General features: G+C 36.5%; 1 protein-coding gene across 2 annotated transcripts in view; it reads right to left on the bottom strand.

Annotated features, from left to right (window-relative positions):
- Edil3 (EGF like repeats and discoidin domains 3) overlaps positions 1-21,493 on the bottom strand; it is a 530,137-nt gene that overhangs the window by 324,539 nt on the left and 184,105 nt on the right. Inside the window, exon 3 of one of the 2 annotated variants that reach the window (XM_060377742.1) lies at positions 12,679-12,708. The exons of the other annotated variant lie outside the window; for it this stretch is intronic. Coding sequence (XP_060233725.1) covers positions 12,679-12,708 — 30 coding nt within the window. The remainder of the gene's footprint in view (positions 1-12,678; positions 12,709-21,493) is intronic. 2 annotated transcript variants of the gene reach the window in all.

Below are 21,493 nucleotides of genomic sequence, written 5' to 3'. Positions count from 1 at the left end.
TTAGGTGCATTATATTATAGATCTATTGGGGCTGGAATCCACACACTCCAAGACCCAAAGACCACCTATCAAAAGCCTCAACATCAAGCGTGAGAAGCTCTCTTTGTACTTGTTTTGCATAGTTGTCTAAATGACTTTCTAAACTTTACAGGCCATTGCTATATCCCTTGATTTTCTTTCAGTAGCAGAAGGTAGGTTTTTATTGCATGCATTTCAGATGCAGGGCAAGAGGTCACTGAGCTGGAATTAATTTAAAAGTTTCCCTGAAGCCTGGTTTTCATGGTACCATAAGATATAAGTTAGAAAGGAGGGAAGTAAAACTCCAGCCTAGCTATGGTGCCTATGAATAGCTATGGACAAGCATGACATGTTAACCCTCAGGGCATAGCAATGGAACACATATATTGGCATAACCAATGGCACTCTAGTTGGATTTAAGACCCACTCCACAAGAAGGAAATCATGTACACCTGGCCAACTCTCCAAGGCTAATAAAGTCATGGATCTTGGAGAAGACCCTATAACGACCATTTTACCTAAGGAACATAATCCATAACTATGTTGTAAATGTTTGTCCTTATTTGTACAGATGAAAAGTTCTCTTTGCAATAGATGGTGATTCTTCCTAAAAACTACTACCAATTAAAATGCAAAATTGCATTTGTTTTATACAGGGAAAAATAGTGAAAGCAAAACTTCAAACAGCTGGAACTTAACTTTGAAGAATAGCATTTACAGAAATAAATCAAGTAAAGATGATAATTAATATCATGCAAATTACCCAAATTGTTTGATTACAAAGTTATTATTTTGTATATTTACTTTTACAGAAGAGAGAGAATATGTATTGAATGTGACCAACCTGATGAGACAGAGATCCAATTCCAGTAACCCCCACCCCACAGTTTGCATGGAGAATCCTGATGTGTGAGGATCAGGGTTAACTAGAAGGCATAAGCAATCCTGTTCAAGGTATATCAGCTTTGACTGTTGCTATTGCCTTGGTACTAATGCAAATTAATTGTAAAATAATTACTTTTGTTTGAGCAAAAACTACAATTTATGTAGTCTGGCTAGTGATATTTGCTTTTTACATACTTCAGAATATTATTACTATAAATCCCTTGATACTTAAAGTACAGAAAACTGTCACAATTTACAATTATATTTGTTACTGAAATTGTTTCTTTGTCATCAAAATAAGGTAAAAAAAAATTGAAGTTTTACACTGTGATCATTGATGCTTTTTCCATTTTCCATTTAATTAAAATTCTTTCAAAATCTTAGCTTCCATTTAAAATTGTTCATAGAGTTCCACTGAGTTAACAAGGTTAGCCATTATCCAATTATTCGCTATCTCTGAGTCTGCATACAACCTGTATCTCCCTCATTTTCTTGAGTTCAATTAATTTGGAAACTCCGAAGGCCTTTATATAATCTCCTGCTTTACTTTGAAGTAATGTATGAGTCATTTCAAAATAGATCTTAAGATTTTCTTTTCTGCTATGCCAAATCCTAAATATAAGTTAATTGTCACAAATAAACTATAAATATTGTTGCATATTACAGGAGAAATGTTACATGTATATATATCAGAGGTCCTGTAAGCAGGCTTCCTCATTAAATTTGAAAGTTTCTACATGGTGTGCATATGTATTTGAACCTATCTATGTCACATTTTGTTTTTTATAGCAGTGTTTTCCAGTCTTCAAATGTTTCATGCATAAGCTTGACATATTCCAATAAACAATGAAAATGTCAAAAACATGATAAAGAGCAAGAAAAACAATAAAACCAGATGTTATTTCTAAAGTCTGTATGTATTTCACAGAAGTAATATGAAATATATAATGTCCATAATATTGAAAATTATATAAAGAAACTATGATTGACAAGTGTGGCTGCTTAATAACAGGTGGTTAACAGTGAGGCTTCTGAGAAAATTGGCAGTGCTGTAACACTCAGCAATAGAGATACATGTGCTTATTACTTATCCCGATCGCTGTTAAATAAAGTGGAAAAAATTCCATTAAAATGTCTTCCTGACACATTTTTTTTTCACAGCCATTGACTAGTATTTTCTATCTCTCAAGGTACTCCACATGGTGATTTCCCAGGGGTCATATTCACATCATTCTGAAACCCTTGGCTCTAGTTATCTGAATCTCGGAGCTTGGACTTGTGTCTAAGCACGTTATAGTTTATCTTTTATTGCCAGTAACTTTGAAAGAAAATTTTAAAGTACAAAAATACATTCACTGAGCCATGGGATCTGCATGGTAAAATTGTTATGAAAGTAAAAGTAGGATGGAATGGTTTAAAAGATGAAGTCATTATAGTAAGGGTTCTAATTGATAAAATGAATATAGACAAAGGACAATATTGTGTGTATCATGCCAAATATTTGATTTTCAGTCAAAATTGATAAACTGTTCTAAACTGATATTTATCAGTGAAAGAGAATATTAAAGTATAATGTAAGATTATTTCTATGCGTTTCAATTAAGTGTTCCTATATTTAAAATATACTTTTTAAAATTATATAATTTGAGTCTCTGTGTGAAGTTGAAGAGGAAATATAATGCAAAATAATGATAAAATTATATTAAATTATGAAATGTCCAAATTGTGAAGGTTAGTTTCATTAATGGGAAGTGAAAGAGAGCAATGTTATGAATACTTAAAATATTATTAAATTTATACAGTATTTATGTGTTTTTAAAATTCAGGTGTATAGTTTTATAATCATTGTTATAGATGATACATAACTTCTTACCCAAACACCTGTCTAAAGACAGAAATCTGTCAATCTTTTTACTGAATTTAATTGGTTGAGGAATTGAAAATACCTTGAGAAACCTAATTTTTTACAAACATGCCAAAACCATACAATGGAAAAAAGATAACATCTTCAACAAATGGTGCTGGTCTAACTGGAGGTTTACATGTAGAAAAATGCAAATAGATCCATCCTTATCACTTTTCACAAAACTAAAGCGGATCAAAGACCTCAACATAAAACCAGACACATTAAACCTGTTAGAAGAAAAAGTAGGGAAGAGCCTTGAACTCCAGGAGACAACTTCTTGAACACAACACAAACACCACAGACTCTAAGATCAACAATCAATAAATGGAACCTCATGAAACTGAAAAGCTTCTGTAAACCAAAGTACACTGTTGTCAGAACAAAACGACAGCCTACAGACTGGGAAAAGATCTTCACCAACCCTCTATCTGACAGAGGGCTAATATCCAGAATATATAAAGAACTCAAGAAGTTAAACAGCAACAAATCAAGTGATCCAATTAAAAATGGAGTACATACAAGTCTTTGACTTCCTTGGTTAGAGTCACACCAAGGTACTTTATGTCCTTTGTGGCTATTGTGAAGGTGTTGTTTCTCTAATTTATTTCTCAGCCCGTTTGTTTTTTGTATACAGAAGGGCTACTGGATTTTTTGTTGGTTTGTTTATTTTTGTTTTTGTTTTGTTTTTTTTAGTTGATTTTGTATCCAGCTACTTAGCTGAAGGTGTTTATCAGCTATAGGAGCCCCTTGGTAGAATTTTTGGGGCTCACTCATGTATACTATCATATCATCTGCAAATAGTGATACTTTGACTTCTTCCTTTCTGAAATTAATCCCCTTGATCTCCTTTAATTGTCTTATTGCTCTAGCAAGGACTTCAAGTACTATGTTGAAGAGATATAGAGAGAGTGGGCAGCCTTGCATTGTCCCTGATTTCAGTGGGACTGATTTACGTTTCTCTCTATTGAGTTTGATGTTGGCTATAGGCTTGCAGTATATTGCCTTTACTATGTTTGGGTAAGTGCCTTGTACACCTGATCTCTCCAGGACTTGAAATATAAATGAATGTTGGGTTTTATCAAATGCTTTTCAGCATCCAAGAAGAATATCATGTGGTCACTTCTTTCAGTTTGTTTATATGGTGGATTGTATTGATGGATTTTGGTATATTGAACCATCCTTGCATACCTAGGATGAAACTTATGTGGTTATAATGGCTGATATGTTTAATGTGTTCTTGGATTCGGTTTGTGAGTATTTTTGCATCAGTGTTCATAAGTTAAAAATAGGGTACAGAGCTAAACAGAGAATTCTCAATAGAGGAACATTGAATGGTAGAGAAACATTTAAAGACATGCTCTTAACCCCTGAGCCATCTCTCTAGCAGGGAATCTTATGAAAGAAGTGGGAAATAGTAAGGTCTGGAGAGAACAGGAGCTCCACAAGGAGAGCAACAGAGCCAAAAAATCTGAGCACAGGGGTCTTTCCTGAGACTGATACTCCAACCAAGTACCATGCATGGAGATAAACTAGAACCCCTGCACAGACATAACTCATGGCAGTTCAGTGTCCAAGTGGGTTCCATAGTAATGGGAACAGGGACTGTCTCTGACATGAACAAATCAGCCTGCTCTTTGATCACCTCCCCTTGAAGGGGAAGCAGCCTTACCAGGCCACAGAGGAAGACAATGCAGCCACTCCTGATGAGACCTATTAGACTAGGATCAGAAGGAAAGAAAAGAAGACCTCCCCTATCAGAGGACTTTGGGAAGGGCATGCACGGAGAAGGGAGAAGAAAGGAGGGATGGGGGGGGGCGATGGAGGGAACTACAGGGGGCATACAAAGCAAATAAAGTACAATTAAGAAAAAATTAAAAACAATAAAGTAAATTATAAAAAAAGAAATGCTCAACATCCTTACTTATCAGGGAAATGCAAATCAAAACAATTCTGAGATTTCACCTTATACCCAGCAGAATGGCTAAGATAAAAAAAAAACAAAAACTCAAGTGACAACAAATGCTGAAGAGGATGTGGAGAGTATGTGCTGGTGGGAATGTAAACTTGGACAACCACTTTGGAAATCAATCTGCCAGTTTCTAAGACAATTAGGAAGAGTGTTACCTCAAAAACCAACTATACCACTCACTCCTAGGCATATATCCAAATTATGCTCAACTATTCAAGGACAATTGCTCAACCGTGTTTGTAGCAGCTTTATTCATACTAGACAGAATCTGGAAACAACCCAGATATCCTTCAACTGAGGAACTGATACAGAAATTGTGGTACATTTATACAATGGAATAATACTCAGCAATTAAAAACAAGGAAATCATGAAATTTTCAGGTGGGAATTAGAAAAGATCATCCTGAGTGAGGTAACCCAAAAACAGAAGAAACACACAGATGGCATATACCCACTTATATGTGGATATTAGACATATAATATGGGATAATAATACTAAAATCTGTAAACTTAAAGAAGCTAATCAAGAAGGAGGACTCTGTGTAAGATGATCAGTCCTCTCTTACCAAGCAAATGGGGTAGACATTGGAAGAGGGGGAAAACAATGAACAGAAAAGAAGCCTACAATAGAGGGCCTCTGAAACACTATATGTAGCAGGGTATTAAAGCAGATGCTGAGATTTATTGCCCAACTTTGAGCAGAGTTGAGGGGTCTTATAAAAGAAGGGGGAGATAGTAAGACCTGGAAAGGACAATAGCTCCACAAGGAGAGCAACAGAACGAAAATATCTGGGCCCAGGGATCTTTTCTGAGACTAATACTCCAACCAGGACCATGCATGGAGATAACTTAGAACCCCTGCACAGATGTAGCCCATGGCAGGTCAGTCTCCAAGTGGATATCCTAGTAAGGGGAACAGGGACTGTCTCTGACATGAACTCAATGGCTGCCTCCTTGATATCTCTGCCTGAGGGGGAAACAGCCTTGCCAGGCCACAGAGGAGGACAGTGCAGCCAGAGTTACTATTTTAATAAGCTGAGTGATGCTAGTAAATTAAAAAATTATTAACTAACTAATTATTTAACTAATTAAATTGTAAGCCTACTATATTTTAGACCCTGCCTGGTGTGAGTGTTCATTTACTTATAAGAAGTGCTACATAATAATCTAAAGATGATGTCATTTTAGGCCCCCAGTGAAGATCTAAATTAATGGGCAAATGTATTTCTCTGATGAGCAAGGAAACCGAAAATAAAAGATGTCAGAGTGAACATGGTGGCCAACAGTGTAGTTTTAATTTGGTTTTAATTAGTGATATCCAATAATGTCAGCATCCACCACCAACTAGATATGTCATGGAAAATAAAAGATTTCTGAGTCCACGATACAGCGGATTCTTACCCTTGATTTTACACCTTGATTTTAGAATTTTCCCCCTTATAATTGTAAGAACTACTCTGGCTTTCTTTTCATTTTTTTTCCTTTTTGTTTGTTTTATTTCCTATTCTTCTTCCTTTCTTTCTTTCTATTCTTCCTTCCTTCCTTTCTTCTTTCATGTTAGCTAGTAGGGCCCTGCTCACACCCTGTCCTATTTTAGACATAATATCATATATGTCAGCCTGTATTTAAAGTTATTTTCAAACCTGATAGCTGAGGATGATTCTGAAGTTCTTTCTAATCATCTTAACAATACCTCCCAAGTGCTGAGATTTTGATTATTCACCATTATTCTTGGCTTTATGGGATGACAGTTATCATGCTCAGAATATCATGCATCCTGAGCAAGCATAGTTCAAAAAGAGATACATCCCAAATAAAGATCCTGATACCATTAACGATATTCTGTTATTCTTGACAACAGGAGCCTAGCCATAACTGCCCTCTGAGAGGCTGCATCCAGCAGCAGATCAAAGTGTATGCTAAGACTTAGAACTAAACATTTGACAAAGCATCGGGAGTCTTGTGGAAAGGTGGGGAGCTGGGAGATGACAAGGAGTGGAAGTGACAGGAGATATACAAGAAGACAAATAAAGCCAACTAACCAGGGCTCAGAGGAGGCTACAGAGACTGAAGCTCCTACAAAGGAACATGCCTGGGACACATGTACTGGATTTAGCCCCCTACACAAATAAAGCCTGTGGGCAGCTGAGACTTCAGGTGGGTTTCCTAGGTAAGTCAATGGGGACTGTCTCTGACATGGACTCTGTTGCCTGCTTTTTGATCACTTCCCCCTGGCTAGGCTGCCTTTCTAGGCCACAAGGGAAGAGAATGTACTCAGTCCTTATGTGACTTGGTGAGCTGTGTGGGTTGGTAATGGGAGGCTACATTTCTCTGAGGAACAGGAGAGGGTTGATGGGGGAAGAAGGGGAGAGGGTGGGACCAGAATGAGAGGAGGGAGGGGACTATTATTGGGAGGTAAAGTGAATTACTTACTTACTTAATTAATTAAACTTTGAACGTGTATCAACAGATTCATCTTTCTATCACATTTTAACAAAGTGTCTAGAAACACAGAATTTCTTGGATGATACAAACCAAAGTAATTAAAGAAAGTCAGTATTAGAGGTTAGAGGCTAGCAAACGAGGGATGGCTACAGATTTTTACGAACACAGTTTGAATCAGGCATGTCAGTGGTTTCTCTAAAAACAAAAATGCTCTTTGGGTGGATGACACCTAAATGAACATTGGTACAAAGTCCCTAAATTGGGACTAATATCAGAGATCAGACCTCTACTCTTGCCTGATGCGTCTAAAACAAAAGGGGGAACTGTAGAGAGCTGCGGAATGCTATGCCTTAAAGATGGAGCTGGTTTCCACCTTCCACCTTCCCGATGGTGAGTGCTCTCTGTCACAAACAACTCCATATTTGGCTAAGGCTGAGGATCTGGCTTGCTTCCATATATGTGGACCTATCTGCATTGCCCACGAGGCACGCTGGGGTTGGCTACCCAGAAGCTATTTTAAGCTGTGGGCTGGCTTTCCCCAGGGTCAGAAGATTTTTCAAGGTTCCTGAATAAACTGCATTGAGAAGAACAAAAAAAAAAAAAAAAAATCAGATAGAAGGAGAGGAGGACCTCCCCTATCAGTGGATTTGGGGAGAGGCATGCATGCAGAAAGGAGGTGGGGAAGGTGGGACCGGGAGGGGAGGAGGGAGGGGCTTATGAGGGGATACAAAAGGAATAAAGTGTAATTAATAAAAGTTAAATAAAAAATTTAAAAAAACCTGCCATCCACTTATACTTTAACCATTCTTGCTTTTATTTCTTTTTCTAATATCTGAGTATTTACACATTAACTCCAACACATTCAGTCCCTAATTTAACAGCTAAAAGAGTACAAGGATTCATTATAAGGCCATTGTCATAATATCTAAGAATAGTAACCAAAATATGGTAAGAATTCTAAGCTAGTATGTGCTACAGCCTAATTCCTTATTTTTATTTATGAGAACTTACTCTACATTTTTTATGAAGAGCTTCTATGCAATCTTAAAAACAACAACAATGTTTTAAATAGCTCTACATTAAATAAGAGACATTTTATTTAAATTTATTACTAGATGTATAAAGTTAACAGTAAATGTAGAATAAGCCATTAAACTTAATGAATTCTAGCACGAAGACTTCTTTGAACAGATATATTTCTCCTTTTTGCCCCAAATTCTTTCAAGGAAAAAGTTAAAATAATAAGATTCTTTGAGATTTTATTAAAGATTCTTGGGGTTATTTGTCACTCCTACCTTCTCCATGTGTCTTAACCTACTGGTAGATGCATGCATATATGTGCATATACATTTATTTTAATATATATTATACTTTGTAAGTCTAATATATGTTTAAGTAATGTACATATCATTAAAATTATATATAACTATATAATTATACTTATATAATATAGTATAACTATATAACTATATAGTTATATAATTTTACATACATATTATATATTATACATTATATAATAATATAATATAATATAATATAATATAATATAAGTTAGATATTATATAATATATAGTGTTTACATATTATATAAGCGTATATATACTAACAAAAATCCTAATACTAGGCAGGGGAAATATCCTTCATAATCACTGGTTAATATAGTCAAAGAGACCCTTAAAAGAAACTCTTGCTTTTAGTTGCTTCTCAGATATTGATGATATACTCCTATTGCTGAAGAGAGTACACACTTAGGTCATAGGACTCTGAGTTTTCAAGCTGGATCTAATCTTAAAGCCTTCTTCCTTTTAGCCTCCATGGTACCAGAGAATAGAGCACAAGTTTCCAGTGAAAGAAAGAAATTAAGAGTCCTGCAGAGATCTGAAATCTAATATCCATACCAGTACATCATGGCTTCACCATAATCCCCCCAAATCAATAGATACTATAATGCAGCTGAAACACAGGAAATGACCTTAAATCTATGATTATGCGGTTATTCAAGGTACACAAAGAGGAAACGAACAAACAAATGGAGGCCATTGTTCCTGTCCCCTCCAGGTCTTTCTATCTCTCCCTTCTTTCATAAGATTCCTTGTACTCTGCCCAAAATTTGGTGATGAGGCTCAGCATCTGGTCTGATACACTGCTGGGTAGAGTCTTTCAGAGGCCCTGGGTGGTAGGCTCCTATCCTGTTCCCTGTTTTCTCCATCTTCTGATCTCCATCCCGTTTGCCTTTCTGAGTGAGGATTGATCACCTTAACATGGAGCCTCTTTCTTGCTTAGCTTCTTTAGGTGTACAGATTTTAGTATGTTCATCCTATACTATATGTCCAATATGATGCTATACAGCCTTGCCAGGCCACTGAGAAGGAGGATCCAGGAAGTCCTGATGAGACTTGGCAAGCTTGGACAGATGGCAATAGCAGAGAACTCCCCCTTTCAGTGGAGTAGGGGAAGGGGATGAGGGGAAGAGCGTGTAGGAGTGGGATTGGGGAAAGTTGAGGGAGGGGGTTTCAATCAGGATATATAATGAATAAATTGTGAAGAATACAAATATCAATAAAAAGAGAAAAGTAGAAAAGGGAATTACCACACGTATTAATACATACAGTGGAGCATTATTCATCCTTAAGAAAAGAATTTTGAGATCCTTAACAATATAGGTAATTCTCCATCTACATACGTCATGTAACTTATATATGAATTTAAAGTTTTTGTAGACATAGAAAAATGAGTAGAATAGAGATTAATAAGGCATTGGCTGAGGTTGGAGGAAGGGAAAAAGTAAACACTTTCCTGTCTCAGCTTTTCTACACAGCATAAGTCCTATAGACTATTAAACTATAAATTAGAAACTTACAAGAGCACATCATATATACATATATGAAAGTAAATATACATATATATATATATTTGACTTATAAACTCTTCAACATTCATAGAAGAACATATCTGGTTTCACTTTTTCTCACAAAAATCTATTCTAAAAACAAAAAAAAAATAAACAATGACTAAGTTAAATATAGTTAACCCTGGGTTATTATTAATTCTTATGTGTCAAAGGCAAATATATTTTGCAGTGGAATAACAAGCTTGGAGAACAGCAATTTCAAATTGTGATGTGTCAGAAGAAGTTATGTGTAACTGGGCTTAGAAAATGGAGAACCTGGAAAGGATTACTATCCAAAGATAAATAAAACTGTGGTCTGGGAAAAAGAGGGCATCTTTTTTTTTTTTTTTCAATGCAGTTTATTCAGGAACCTTGAACAATCATCTGACCCTGGGGAAAGCCAGCCCACAGCTTAAATAGCCTCTGGGTAGCCAACCCAGGCGTGCCACGTGGGCAATGCAGATAGGTCCACATACATGGAAGCAAGCCAGATCCTCGGCCTTAGCCAAATGTGGAATTGTTCGTGACAGAGAGCATCTTTACAGAAAGCTCTAAAATGCAAAGCTGAGAAGTTAAGTTTAAACAAAATTAAAAATCACTCAGAAGAGGCTCAACAACTATGACTCTGCTACTCAGTCGTATTAGTTCTACAGGCAGAAGAGCAAGTATCAATGCCAAGTGGAGTAGGAAAAACACAAGCGTTTCTTTCTCTCATCCAAATTAGGATAGAGCAGTTTGATCAATAGGAAAGTTAAACATTAGTTATGGGTTCATCTGAATCTCTGTTGGGATAATTTAGGACAGTTGACATATGATACAATGTTCATGTATAATTGTAATTTATCAAGAAATTTATAAATTAAATATTTTGTCATAATCCATATTAGTCTGATCTATTTCTCTGTTCTGAAGAAAAATTACCCTTACCTAGGTTAACAAAAAAGTAGAAGTCATGAGGCCATGCTTGTTGAAAATATTTTTTGTGTTGTTTTATGAATTGAGTTGACTGTATGTCATATAGGAGCTCCAACTGAACCTAGTGTTAGCCAGACTTTTGTGCCACGATAATTTAAACATTAAAAATATTAAAGAGGGGAGTTCTCTGCTATTGCCATCTGTCCAAGCTTGCCAAGTCTCATCAGGACTTCCTGGATCCTCCTTCTCAGTGGCCTGGCAAGGCTGTATAGCATCATATTGGACATATAATATAGGATGAACATACTAAAATCTGTACACCTAAAGAAGAAGTTTCTGTCCATAAAAGCAGAGCTGTGTCATAGAGTGGCTTGTCCCATTTCTTGCTCATCCCATGACTTCTGCTTGTTCATTCCATTCCGTTCCCTAGTTATTGGTTGGAGCTGACCGTTCAGCATCTTCTTACTTTAAACAGATGTCCTCTACAGCCTTTTCATGGAATTACGTTCTCTATTCCTACTGTTTCTCCTTGGTCTCCCTCAGACTCCCGCAAACATGTTCACTTCTACAAACGCAGACATAGGCACTTTCTGTGCTTGTGACTTAAGGACTTACCCCATGTTTAAAAAAATGAGAGTTAGTTGAATGAGAAAAAAGTCATGCTATGAGGTTGAAAGATCAATACAATAAAATTATGCATATTGAAAACTTTAAATATATGACTTAGCCAATCACGTAATTTTTATTCTTAAACTTGAAAATCATGCCTGATATTGCAGATATATTTGATAATACAATATATTATCACAAAAATGTATTTCAGAAATATTTTATTTTCTTCCTCCTTTTGAATTTAATGGAAATATTCTACCTTCATTATTTTTAAACATTTTTTCAATACTGTAATTGTCTATGTTTCCATATTCTTCAATGTTGATGTTGATATGATTTCCTTTGTTCAATTATTTGTGATTATTTTATTTTTTCATTCAGTTTTCTGGGACAACATGATTCAATTTAGCTTAGTATAGCCTGCCTATGAAATAGACAATGCAGCCAGTCCTGATGAGAGCTGACAGGCTGGGATCAGATGGAAGGGGAGAAGGACCTCCCTTATCAGTGGGCTGGGGTGGGGCAAAGGAGGAGAAGAGGAAGGGAAAGTGGGATTAGGAGGGGATGAGGGACAGGGCTACAGCTGGGATACAAAGTGAGTAAATTGTAATAAATAAAAATTAGTTAATTAATTAAAAATATTGCAGAACAAAGTTCTCAAAAACTGTAAACAAAACATTTATTTTCTGCTTGCAACATGAACAAAATATACTTCAAAAACTTGAACTTTCCATTTTTGTTTGTTCAGTTATTTGTTTGAAGACAGAATTTTAATAAGCAGTTCAAGCAGACCAGAAATTTGCTGAGATGGCTCTGGAAATTATAATTTCCTGTATCAGACTCCTAAGACTGGGAACTAGAGGGATACACCATAATTTTTGACTTAAAAATTATTTTGGGAGGCTATGGATGCCACAGTAGATTGAATCTAAACCTAGGCAAATAGTCTGTTTCTGAGCTATATTTCCAATTCAACTTTCCATTACTAAGGTGTTAAGTTAAATAAGAAAACAAATCTTTCTAATATAGGAAAATTACCTCCTGAAGTAGGCTCTTCTTCATCTGATGCTATATTAAAGGGAAGGAGATGGAGTGGACAAAAAAAAAAAAAAAAGAGTATGAAATGGGCATAAAGGGAGGAGAGAGAAAGAAAAAAAATCAATTAATATATTTCATATTTCAAACAATCACTACAAGTCAATAACTTGTGGCGTATACTAGAAATTTTTCTTTGTCAAATGGAATTTACTTATAAATAATTGTAATTTTTGTATTATTATGATTTTATTTTTATTATCATTTATTACAGTTTATTCACTTTGAGTCCTGGTTGTAGCCCCTTCCCTCAGCTCCTCCAAATTCCACCCTCCCTCCCTCTCCTGTCCCTTTGCCCCTTCCCTGGTCCACTGATAGGGAGGCCCCTTCTACCTGGCCCTAGCCTATCATGTCTCATCAGGACTGGTTGCATTGTCTTCCTCTGTGGCCTGGCAAGACTGCACTCCAGTTTCCTTTACTTGGAACCCACTGGGAGAATGAGTCTACGGGCTACATCTGAACAGGGTTTTAGGACTTCTTGATGCATGGTCCTTGGTTAGGGTAACAGTCTATGGGAAGAGCCTGGAACTCATTAGCACAAGAGACTAATTCCTGAACTGAACACAAACATCACAGGCTTTAAGATCAACAATTAATAAGTGGGACCTCATGAAACTGAAAAGCTTCTGTAAAGCAAAGGACAAAATGACTGCCTACAGATTGGGAAAAGAATCTTCACCAACCCTTTATCTGACAGAGGGCTAATATCCAAAATATATAAAGAACTCAAGAAGTTAAACACCATCAAACCAAGTAATCCAATTAAAAATGGGGTACAGAGCTAAAGGGAAAATTCTCAATAGAGGAATATCGAATTGCTGAGAAACACTTAAAGAAATATTCAGTGTTCTTAGTCATCAGGAAGATGCAAACCAAAACATCTCTGAGAATTCATCTTAAACTGATTAGAATGGCTAAGATCAAAACCTCATGTGACAACACATGCTGGAGAGGATGTAGAGAAAGGGGAACCTCCTTCATTGCTGGTGGGAAAGTAAACTTGTACAATCACCTTGGGAATCAATCTGGTGCTTTCTCAGAAAATTAAAAATAGTGTTAGCTAATGATCCAGCTTTCCACTCCTAAGTATTATAAGAATTATAAAAAATTTAAATAGAATATTCACATTATTTAATGCATGTGTTAATTACACAGGCCTATTTTGTTGTCCTAGTTGACTTAAGATATTTCATGTAATTTTTAACAGTTTTTTTAAATATTAGCTACATTACATATAAATAATTCAGTTTCTGTTTTCTACTCAATTAAAAGTCATTGTCAACAGCAAAAGTTGTGTTCTGTGTAATAGAACATGATTATTGAATCCCACTGATTCAAAATCACATTGACTTTTTCTAAACATGAAGAAGACTTTTGGCAAACCCTATCTTAATCTCTTTTCTGTCCTTCTCTTATGCCTTCTTCTACCCAAAACATTCTGGCATATACATTTAGTCACATACTCCTCAGGATTCAGTAATGATAGATGATTATGTAATAAGGGTATAGAGATATGTTTTATTGATTTGTTGAGATAAGGTCTCAACTTACTCCAGGATGACATGGAAATCTATGTAGTGCAAATTAGCCTTGAACTCACAGACTTGAAGTGATAATACTTCCAAAGCCCGTGTCATAATTTAGGAAATATGTGTATGAACCATGCTGCCCAGATTTATAGATGGAGTTCTTAAAGGACAGCCCCAGGTAATTTGCTTATGTATTCTGCTGCCCACATAGGGATAAACGTGGGTAGTATAAAATCAGAGACAGTAATATGAAAAAAAAAATATCATGCTGCAGTGTTTCACAAGCCTGGATCCAACTTCTGGGCTTCTTGTCAAACTAATTACTTGGAATCCTTTTAAATGGTACTAATTTGTAGCAGGATAGAAATATTACTGTGTAATATTACTTGGTGGTAACATAAACTATAACTCATTAAAGTATGACTCATGCTGATTCCTGCTTTGAATATGGAGGTGTTTTAGAGCAGAAAAACTTCAAAGCAATAACCTTCTGTTGTGTGTATGTTGGGAGGGAACACACTAATTATAAGAGGGAAAAGTGGAGCTAACATGAGTAGCTTCACAATTTCTTATACAATAGTCCTATTCACCTTTCATCCCCACACACATCCTGGGTGGAGGTATGTCTGCTCTGTGCATAGGAACAATTTGCCTAGAATATTACTGTTGAATAAGATGTTGAAAGCTGATACTGTTTCACTTGATTCATGATATTTTAAAACAAACAATTATTAAGCTGAATGGCTTATAATGTAGCTTTGTCCCCAGCTGACTTGTTAGTAAGTGTATCCTGTGTAGCCAGGAAATGTTCTCTACTCTTTCCATTAAAATACCAACTCCACAGGGTACTCTTGAAACAAAGCTTACTTTGTGTCTCTACAGTACTTTCCTCTCCCATTTTGGCTTGCCTCTTTGGCACATAAAGAAATGGAGAGAGCAAACATGGTTGGCAAACATGACATTGAGAATATAAATATATAAAAAGCTGTTTGCTGGTTAATCATGCCCAAAATCTATCATAACACATTCACAGAGGAAGGTTGTTGTTAACTTCCTAATTCCTTAGTAGGTAGGAAAATGTCAAAGAGGCTGACAGAAATGCTGACTTATATGGGCCACTGAAAATATCTGCAGACTCAAATGGATAAAAGTAAATATACTTGTGGCTATTCATTTTGCATGTGTGAACTACTTTAATTTATAAGGTAAATTAAAACTGAAGATTAATGAAGTTACCAACATTCTGACCAACTCCAAAATTTCTCTAAAAACTGTCTATTTGAATTCTAAATGACAAAACTTAGACTCTAAAACTGTACACTTTCATTATACCTTATTGTACAGGGAAGGCTTATTTGTTACCTTCTCAGTAAAAGGAGAAAAACAAATGACAAGGTTTATTTAAAATTTTCACCACCATTTACAAGTTTGGACATGAATTGAGAACTTACCAAATACTTTATAATGTCAACTGGTCTTAAGCTTAAGTAGAAATGAAATGAAAAAAAAATAATCTAACATTGGAGCTACATGCTAAGCCCATTTGGGGGAAGTTCTTCATACCTCTTAAAGTAAAAGGGTATAAATGGAAGCATGTGAGCCCCACTATAGGGTATATAAAACACAAAAAGGAAAGGATATCCAAGAATGAAGTAGTAGAATTACCAAGAGTTTAACTCTGTTGTAAATATATAAGGAAAGATATTTTTTTTTATTATCAGTTACATTTTATTAACTCTGTATCCCAGCTGTATCCAGCTCCCTCATTCCCTCCCAATCCCACCTTCCCTCCCTCATCTCCTCCCTGCCCCTTTCCAAGTCCACTGATTGGGGAGGACCTCCTCCCCATTTATCCGATCCTGTTTTATCAGGTATCTTCAGGACTGGCTGCAAAGCCCTCCTCTGTGGCCTAACAGGACTGCTCCTCCCTTGGGGGGTGGGGAGGTCAAAGAGCCAGCCATTGAGTTCCTGTTAGAAATAGTCATTGTTCCCCTTACTATGGGAAACCAAGATAATCAAGAGAGCAGACATGGGGTAAGATGATCAATCCTCGTTTAGAAAGACAGATGGGATGTGCATTGAACGTATGACAGGAGTCTACTGAGGGCATCTGAAAGACTCTAACAAGCAGTGTTTTCAAAGCAAATACAAAGACTCATGACCAAATCTTCGGCAGAGTACAGGAAAGACATTTCAATGACTCCATGAAGTTCCCAAAGGCAAGTATAAATTTAGTTATTGTGGTTGTTGTATTTGGTTTGATTTTAAAACTAATGAATTCCCATTGCCTTGATACACCTTAGAGCCTCTTTACAAGTGGACAATATAGAATTACCAGGAGTAGAGTATTGTACAGGGTTTTATTTCTGTGAAACATCTACCTTGCTATTTCATAATATTTAGAAATCATTAAGTATACACATGTTCACCAAGGCAGATATGTAAGGTTAAGTATTGGAATTAGTTTATTTAACTAATTAGTAGTTATTTAGTTGTGTGGAAAAGCCTCTGCATAGATTATATCACCAAGCAAAAAATTAAAAATTATTATTAGGTGGAAACTCAAATCTCAGAATAAATGTTTCTATCACCAGACCAAATAATGTTTTTTCCAAGGAACTTGGGTTACAGAAAATACTGCCATTCTATCCATTTGACTCCTATTCTCCCCATTTGCTTCTTGGAGTCATGAAATCAGTGGTTAATAAAGGTGTTTTTCCACCCTGCCCCTTTCCAAGTCCACTGATAGGGGGTGACCTCCTCCCCATTCATCTGATCCTGCAGGGTGGAGAGGAGGGAGGAGGGTGGGAGTGGGAAGGAATGAGGGAGTGGGATATAGCTGGGATACAGAGTTAATAAAATGTAACTGATAAGAAAAAAATAAAAATTAAAAAAATAAATTAAAAAAAATAAAGGTGTTTTTCTGACCCTAGGTAGTCTTTTTAAGTTCTGGAAATAACTGCAGAGACACCAAGCAAAATATCTGATAAAATAATTATTACTCAAGTGAACTCCTAGATCCACTGAAATTTGTGAGATGTTAGAAAACAGACACTAACAAACATTGGACATACTTAGTTGGATTGAGTTAAGTATGATTCTTTGGTCAAACGAAGAATACTCCCTGGGTGTTTATGGAAATGCTTTGACATTATACACATCTTTTGAATTTGAATTTTGGATATAATGCCAAGCTACAGCATTTTTAAAAAGCTCCACACATTATTGTTATAAATATTACATTTTGAAAATTATGGCTCTGGCTCATCAAAGTTTGATTAACAGGAAAAAAGCCATGGGTCCAGTTGGTGGAAGTATTGTAAAAAGTTAGAAGCAGGGAAAAAGAATAAAACAGTAAAATAAACTCTGACATATGTATTGTGGTCCTCTTTTTAAGATTTGTTAGGTATCTATATTACTGAATTTGGAGGAAAATGAGACTAAATTTGGATTAAATTTGCCTAGAAAAAAAAAATCTACTTTTTTGTTGGCCACAGTCATTTTTCTTTTTTTTTTTTTTTTTTTTTCTTCTTTTTTTTTCAATGCAGTTTATTCAGGAACCTTGAACAATCATCTGACCCTGGGGAAAGCCAGCCCACAGCTTAAATAGCCTCTGGGTAGCCAACCCAGGCGTGCCACGTGGGCAATGCAGATAGGTCCACATACATGGAAGCAAGCCAGATCCTCAGCCTTAGCCAAATGTTGAATTGTTTGTGACAGAGAGCACTCACCATCGGGAAGGTGGAAGGCGGAAACCAGCTCCATCTTTAAGGCATAGCATTCCGCAGCTCTCTACAGTTCCCCCTTTTTGTTTTAGACGCATCAGGCAAGAGTAGAGGTCTGATCTCTGATATTAGAAATAACTTGGGACTTTGTACCGATGTTCATTTAGGTGTCATCCACCCAAAGAGCATCAGACCCGTCTGATATCTTTTTCTCAGAGGCGGGACCTGGGGCATCAACCAGCATGCAATCAGACATGCTCTTCTCTGGGTACAGTCATTTTTCTAGGGACAGAAATACGAATGTCTCTTACTATGCACAAGGTTTGTTCCAGAGCCCCAAGTCTGTCATATATAATGGCACAGTATCACATAAAATGGTGTCCAATACTCATTATTATTCAAGTGATTTCTAGACTACATATAATATCAATTGTATTACAAATTATATGCAAATAGTTGTTATACCATTCTGCTTAGAAAATAATGTCAAGAATCAAAGTATCTTCTTGTTCAGTGCAGAAGCAAATTATCTTCTGATACTTGTTGAATCTCCTGAGTGAAATCCTCAGATACAGAGGGATAAATCTAGTACAGTTAGGCAACATCAATGAGGGGTTGGTAGGAAAGTGTCCCCATTTCTCTGAGAAATTGTCTGTAAACTTATCATTCATGTTCTTTCTCTCATTTATTTATTGACAAGGAAGCCTATAGTAACCTAACGAGTTATCAAACACCTAAAATCATAATTCATGTTATTTGTGAAAGAAGTCTGATTAAAAATACATATTCTAATATAATCTATTTTATATTTGGAATTTAAGCAACTTAAAGTTATTTATTAGACATTTATGAAATTAAGTTTTAAACAAAATATTTTACAAGCTAAAACTGTCTATGTAATTATTTCCATATTTGAAGTTATATTCTGGGATACCTCACTTGGGATGCTCTTTTCCAGATCCCACAATTTGTCTGCAAATTTCATGATTTCCTTGTTTTTAATTGCTGAATAGTATTCCATTGTGTAAAGTACCACAATTTCTATATCCATTCCTCTGTTGAGGGACATCTGTTTTTGTTTTTGTTTTTTTCCAGCTTCTGGCTATTATAAATAAAGCTGCTATGAACATGGTTGAACAAATGTTCTTGTTGTGTACTTGAACATATTTTGGATATATTCCTAGGTGTGGTGTAGCTGGATCTTGAGGAAGCACTATTCCTAGTTGTCTAAGAAAGCACCAGATTAATTTCCAAAGTGGTTGTACAAGTTTACATTCCCGCCAGCAATGAAGGAGGGTTCCCCTTTCTCCACAACCTCTCCAGCATGTGTTGTCAGTTGAGTTTTTGATCTTAGCCATTCTGATGGGTGTAAGGTGAAATCTGAGGGTCATTTAGATTTGCATCTCCCTGATGGCTAAGGACATTGAGCATACCTGTAGGTGTTTCTCTGCTATTTTTCCAAGGATCATGTTTGGATATAACCTAGAACCCCTGCTCAGATGTAGCCCATGGCAGCTTAGTATCAAAGTGGAATACCCTAGTAAGGGGAACACGGACTTTCTCTGATATGAACTCAGTGGCTGGTTCTTTGACCTCCCCCCTCGAGGGAGGAGCAGCCTTGCTAGGCCACAGAGAAGGATATTGCAGCCAGTCCTGATGAGATTTGATAATCTAGGGTAAGATGGAAGGGGAGGAGGACAGTCCCTTTCAGTGGACTTGGAGAGGGGCAGGGAGGAAATGAGGGAGGGAGGGAGGAGTTGGGAGGGAATGAGGAAGGGGGTTACAGCTGGGATGCAAGGTAAATAAACTTTAATTAATATAAAAATAAAATTTAAAAAGTTATATTCTTATTCATTTATTTAAATTTATTTACTTTGTATCCCAGCTGTCGCCCCTCTCTCATCTCCTCTCAGTCCCACCCACCCTCCTTTTTTTCCTCCTATACCCATTCCCTAGTCCATTAAAAGGTAAAGATCTTCTTCACTTCTATCTGACCCTGGACTACCAGGTCTTATCAGGGCTGGCTGCGTCACCTTCCTCTATGGCCTGGCAAGGCTGCACTCCACAGGGGGAGGTGACCAAAGAGCTGACCACTGAGTTCATGCCAGAGATAGCTCCTGCCCCCATTACTAGGGAACCCACTTGGAAAACCAAGCAGGGGTCTAGGTCCTCTTATTCATGGTCATTGATTGGAGCATCGATCTCTGCAGGCCCCCTTTGAGACCAGGTTTTTTTGGTTCTGTTGGTGTCTTGGGGATTTCCTGTCCCCTCCAGATCTTTCTATCTTCATCTTCTTCCATAATGTTTCCTGGACTTTGTACAAAGTTTGGCTATGAGTCACCTTTTAGTTTCCTTTAGTACCCTGGTGGATAGAGTCTTTCAGAAGCCTGCTGTTGAAGGCTCCTGTCCTGTTCCTTGTCTTCTCCTACTTCCAATGTCTGTTCTGTTTGCCCTTAATAGTGAGGGTTCAGCCTCTTCTGTAGGGTCCTCCTTGTTGTTTAGCTTCTTTAGGGCTATAGATTTTATTATGTTTATTCTATATTATATGGCTAATATCAATTTATAAGCGAGTATATACCATATGTGTCTTTCTGCTTCTGGGTTACCCCACTCAGGATAATCTTTTCAAGTTTCCACCATTTGCGTGCAATTTTTGTGATTTCCTGTTTTGTTTTAGATTGCTGAGTAGTATGCCATTATGTAAATGTACCACAATTCCTGTATCCATTCTGCAGTTGAGGGACATCTAGGTTGTTTCCAGATTCTGCCTATTATGAATAACACTGCTATGAACATAGTTGAGCAAATGTTATAGTCTGATAATATTTTAAAATAAATTACTCAATGGGTTGGGAATATTAATATACATAATAGTTATGATAGCTTACATAAAATTTGATCAACGTGTGTATATTACTAAGAAAAAGGAAACAATCATTTCAAACTTAAAATTAGTTAACTAACTGCAGAAAGAGAAACTCTATCTTGATGATCCAGTGGAAACTGTGAATCATATGAAACATGAAGTTTTCTGAGAAAAACTACATTCTGTACTGTTTGGATAGCACACTGTTCCGGTTAAGCATAATCAAATTCTAGTTTTTCTTATAAAAAAAAACATGATGGGCTGCATAAAATTTGTTTGATGCAGTTGAGACCAGAATTACATATAAACTCAGGGTCCCAGAACTTGTCAACGTGCATCAATATAATAAAACTTCTCCTTTGATTTTGAAGTGAATCATTTCTTTCCAAGATAGACTAGCTGAGCATATGGTTAGGGAGTAGGAAACTAGCTAGAAGTAGCAGGAATTCTCCGGAAGACTCCTTTGCCTTCTCAGCATCTCCCGCAGTATAGATTTTTCTTTTCTTCTTCAGTTACACAGAAGCACAGTAAGTACTCACACCAATGTTTGTATGTTACACTGATAGCCTCTGACTCAGAACACATACATGTCTGCAGTGGAAGGACTTTCTCTTTTTGTGTTTTCAGCAATTCTTCCA

Source organism: Meriones unguiculatus, chromosome 2 (genome assembly GCF_030254825.1).
Source record: "Meriones unguiculatus strain TT.TT164.6M chromosome 2, Bangor_MerUng_6.1, whole genome shotgun sequence".
Taxonomy (NCBI): domain Eukaryota; kingdom Metazoa; phylum Chordata; class Mammalia; order Rodentia; family Muridae; genus Meriones; species Meriones unguiculatus.
Note: the sequence above shows the minus strand (reverse complement) of the source record. Positions and strands in the feature narration are given on the sequence as shown.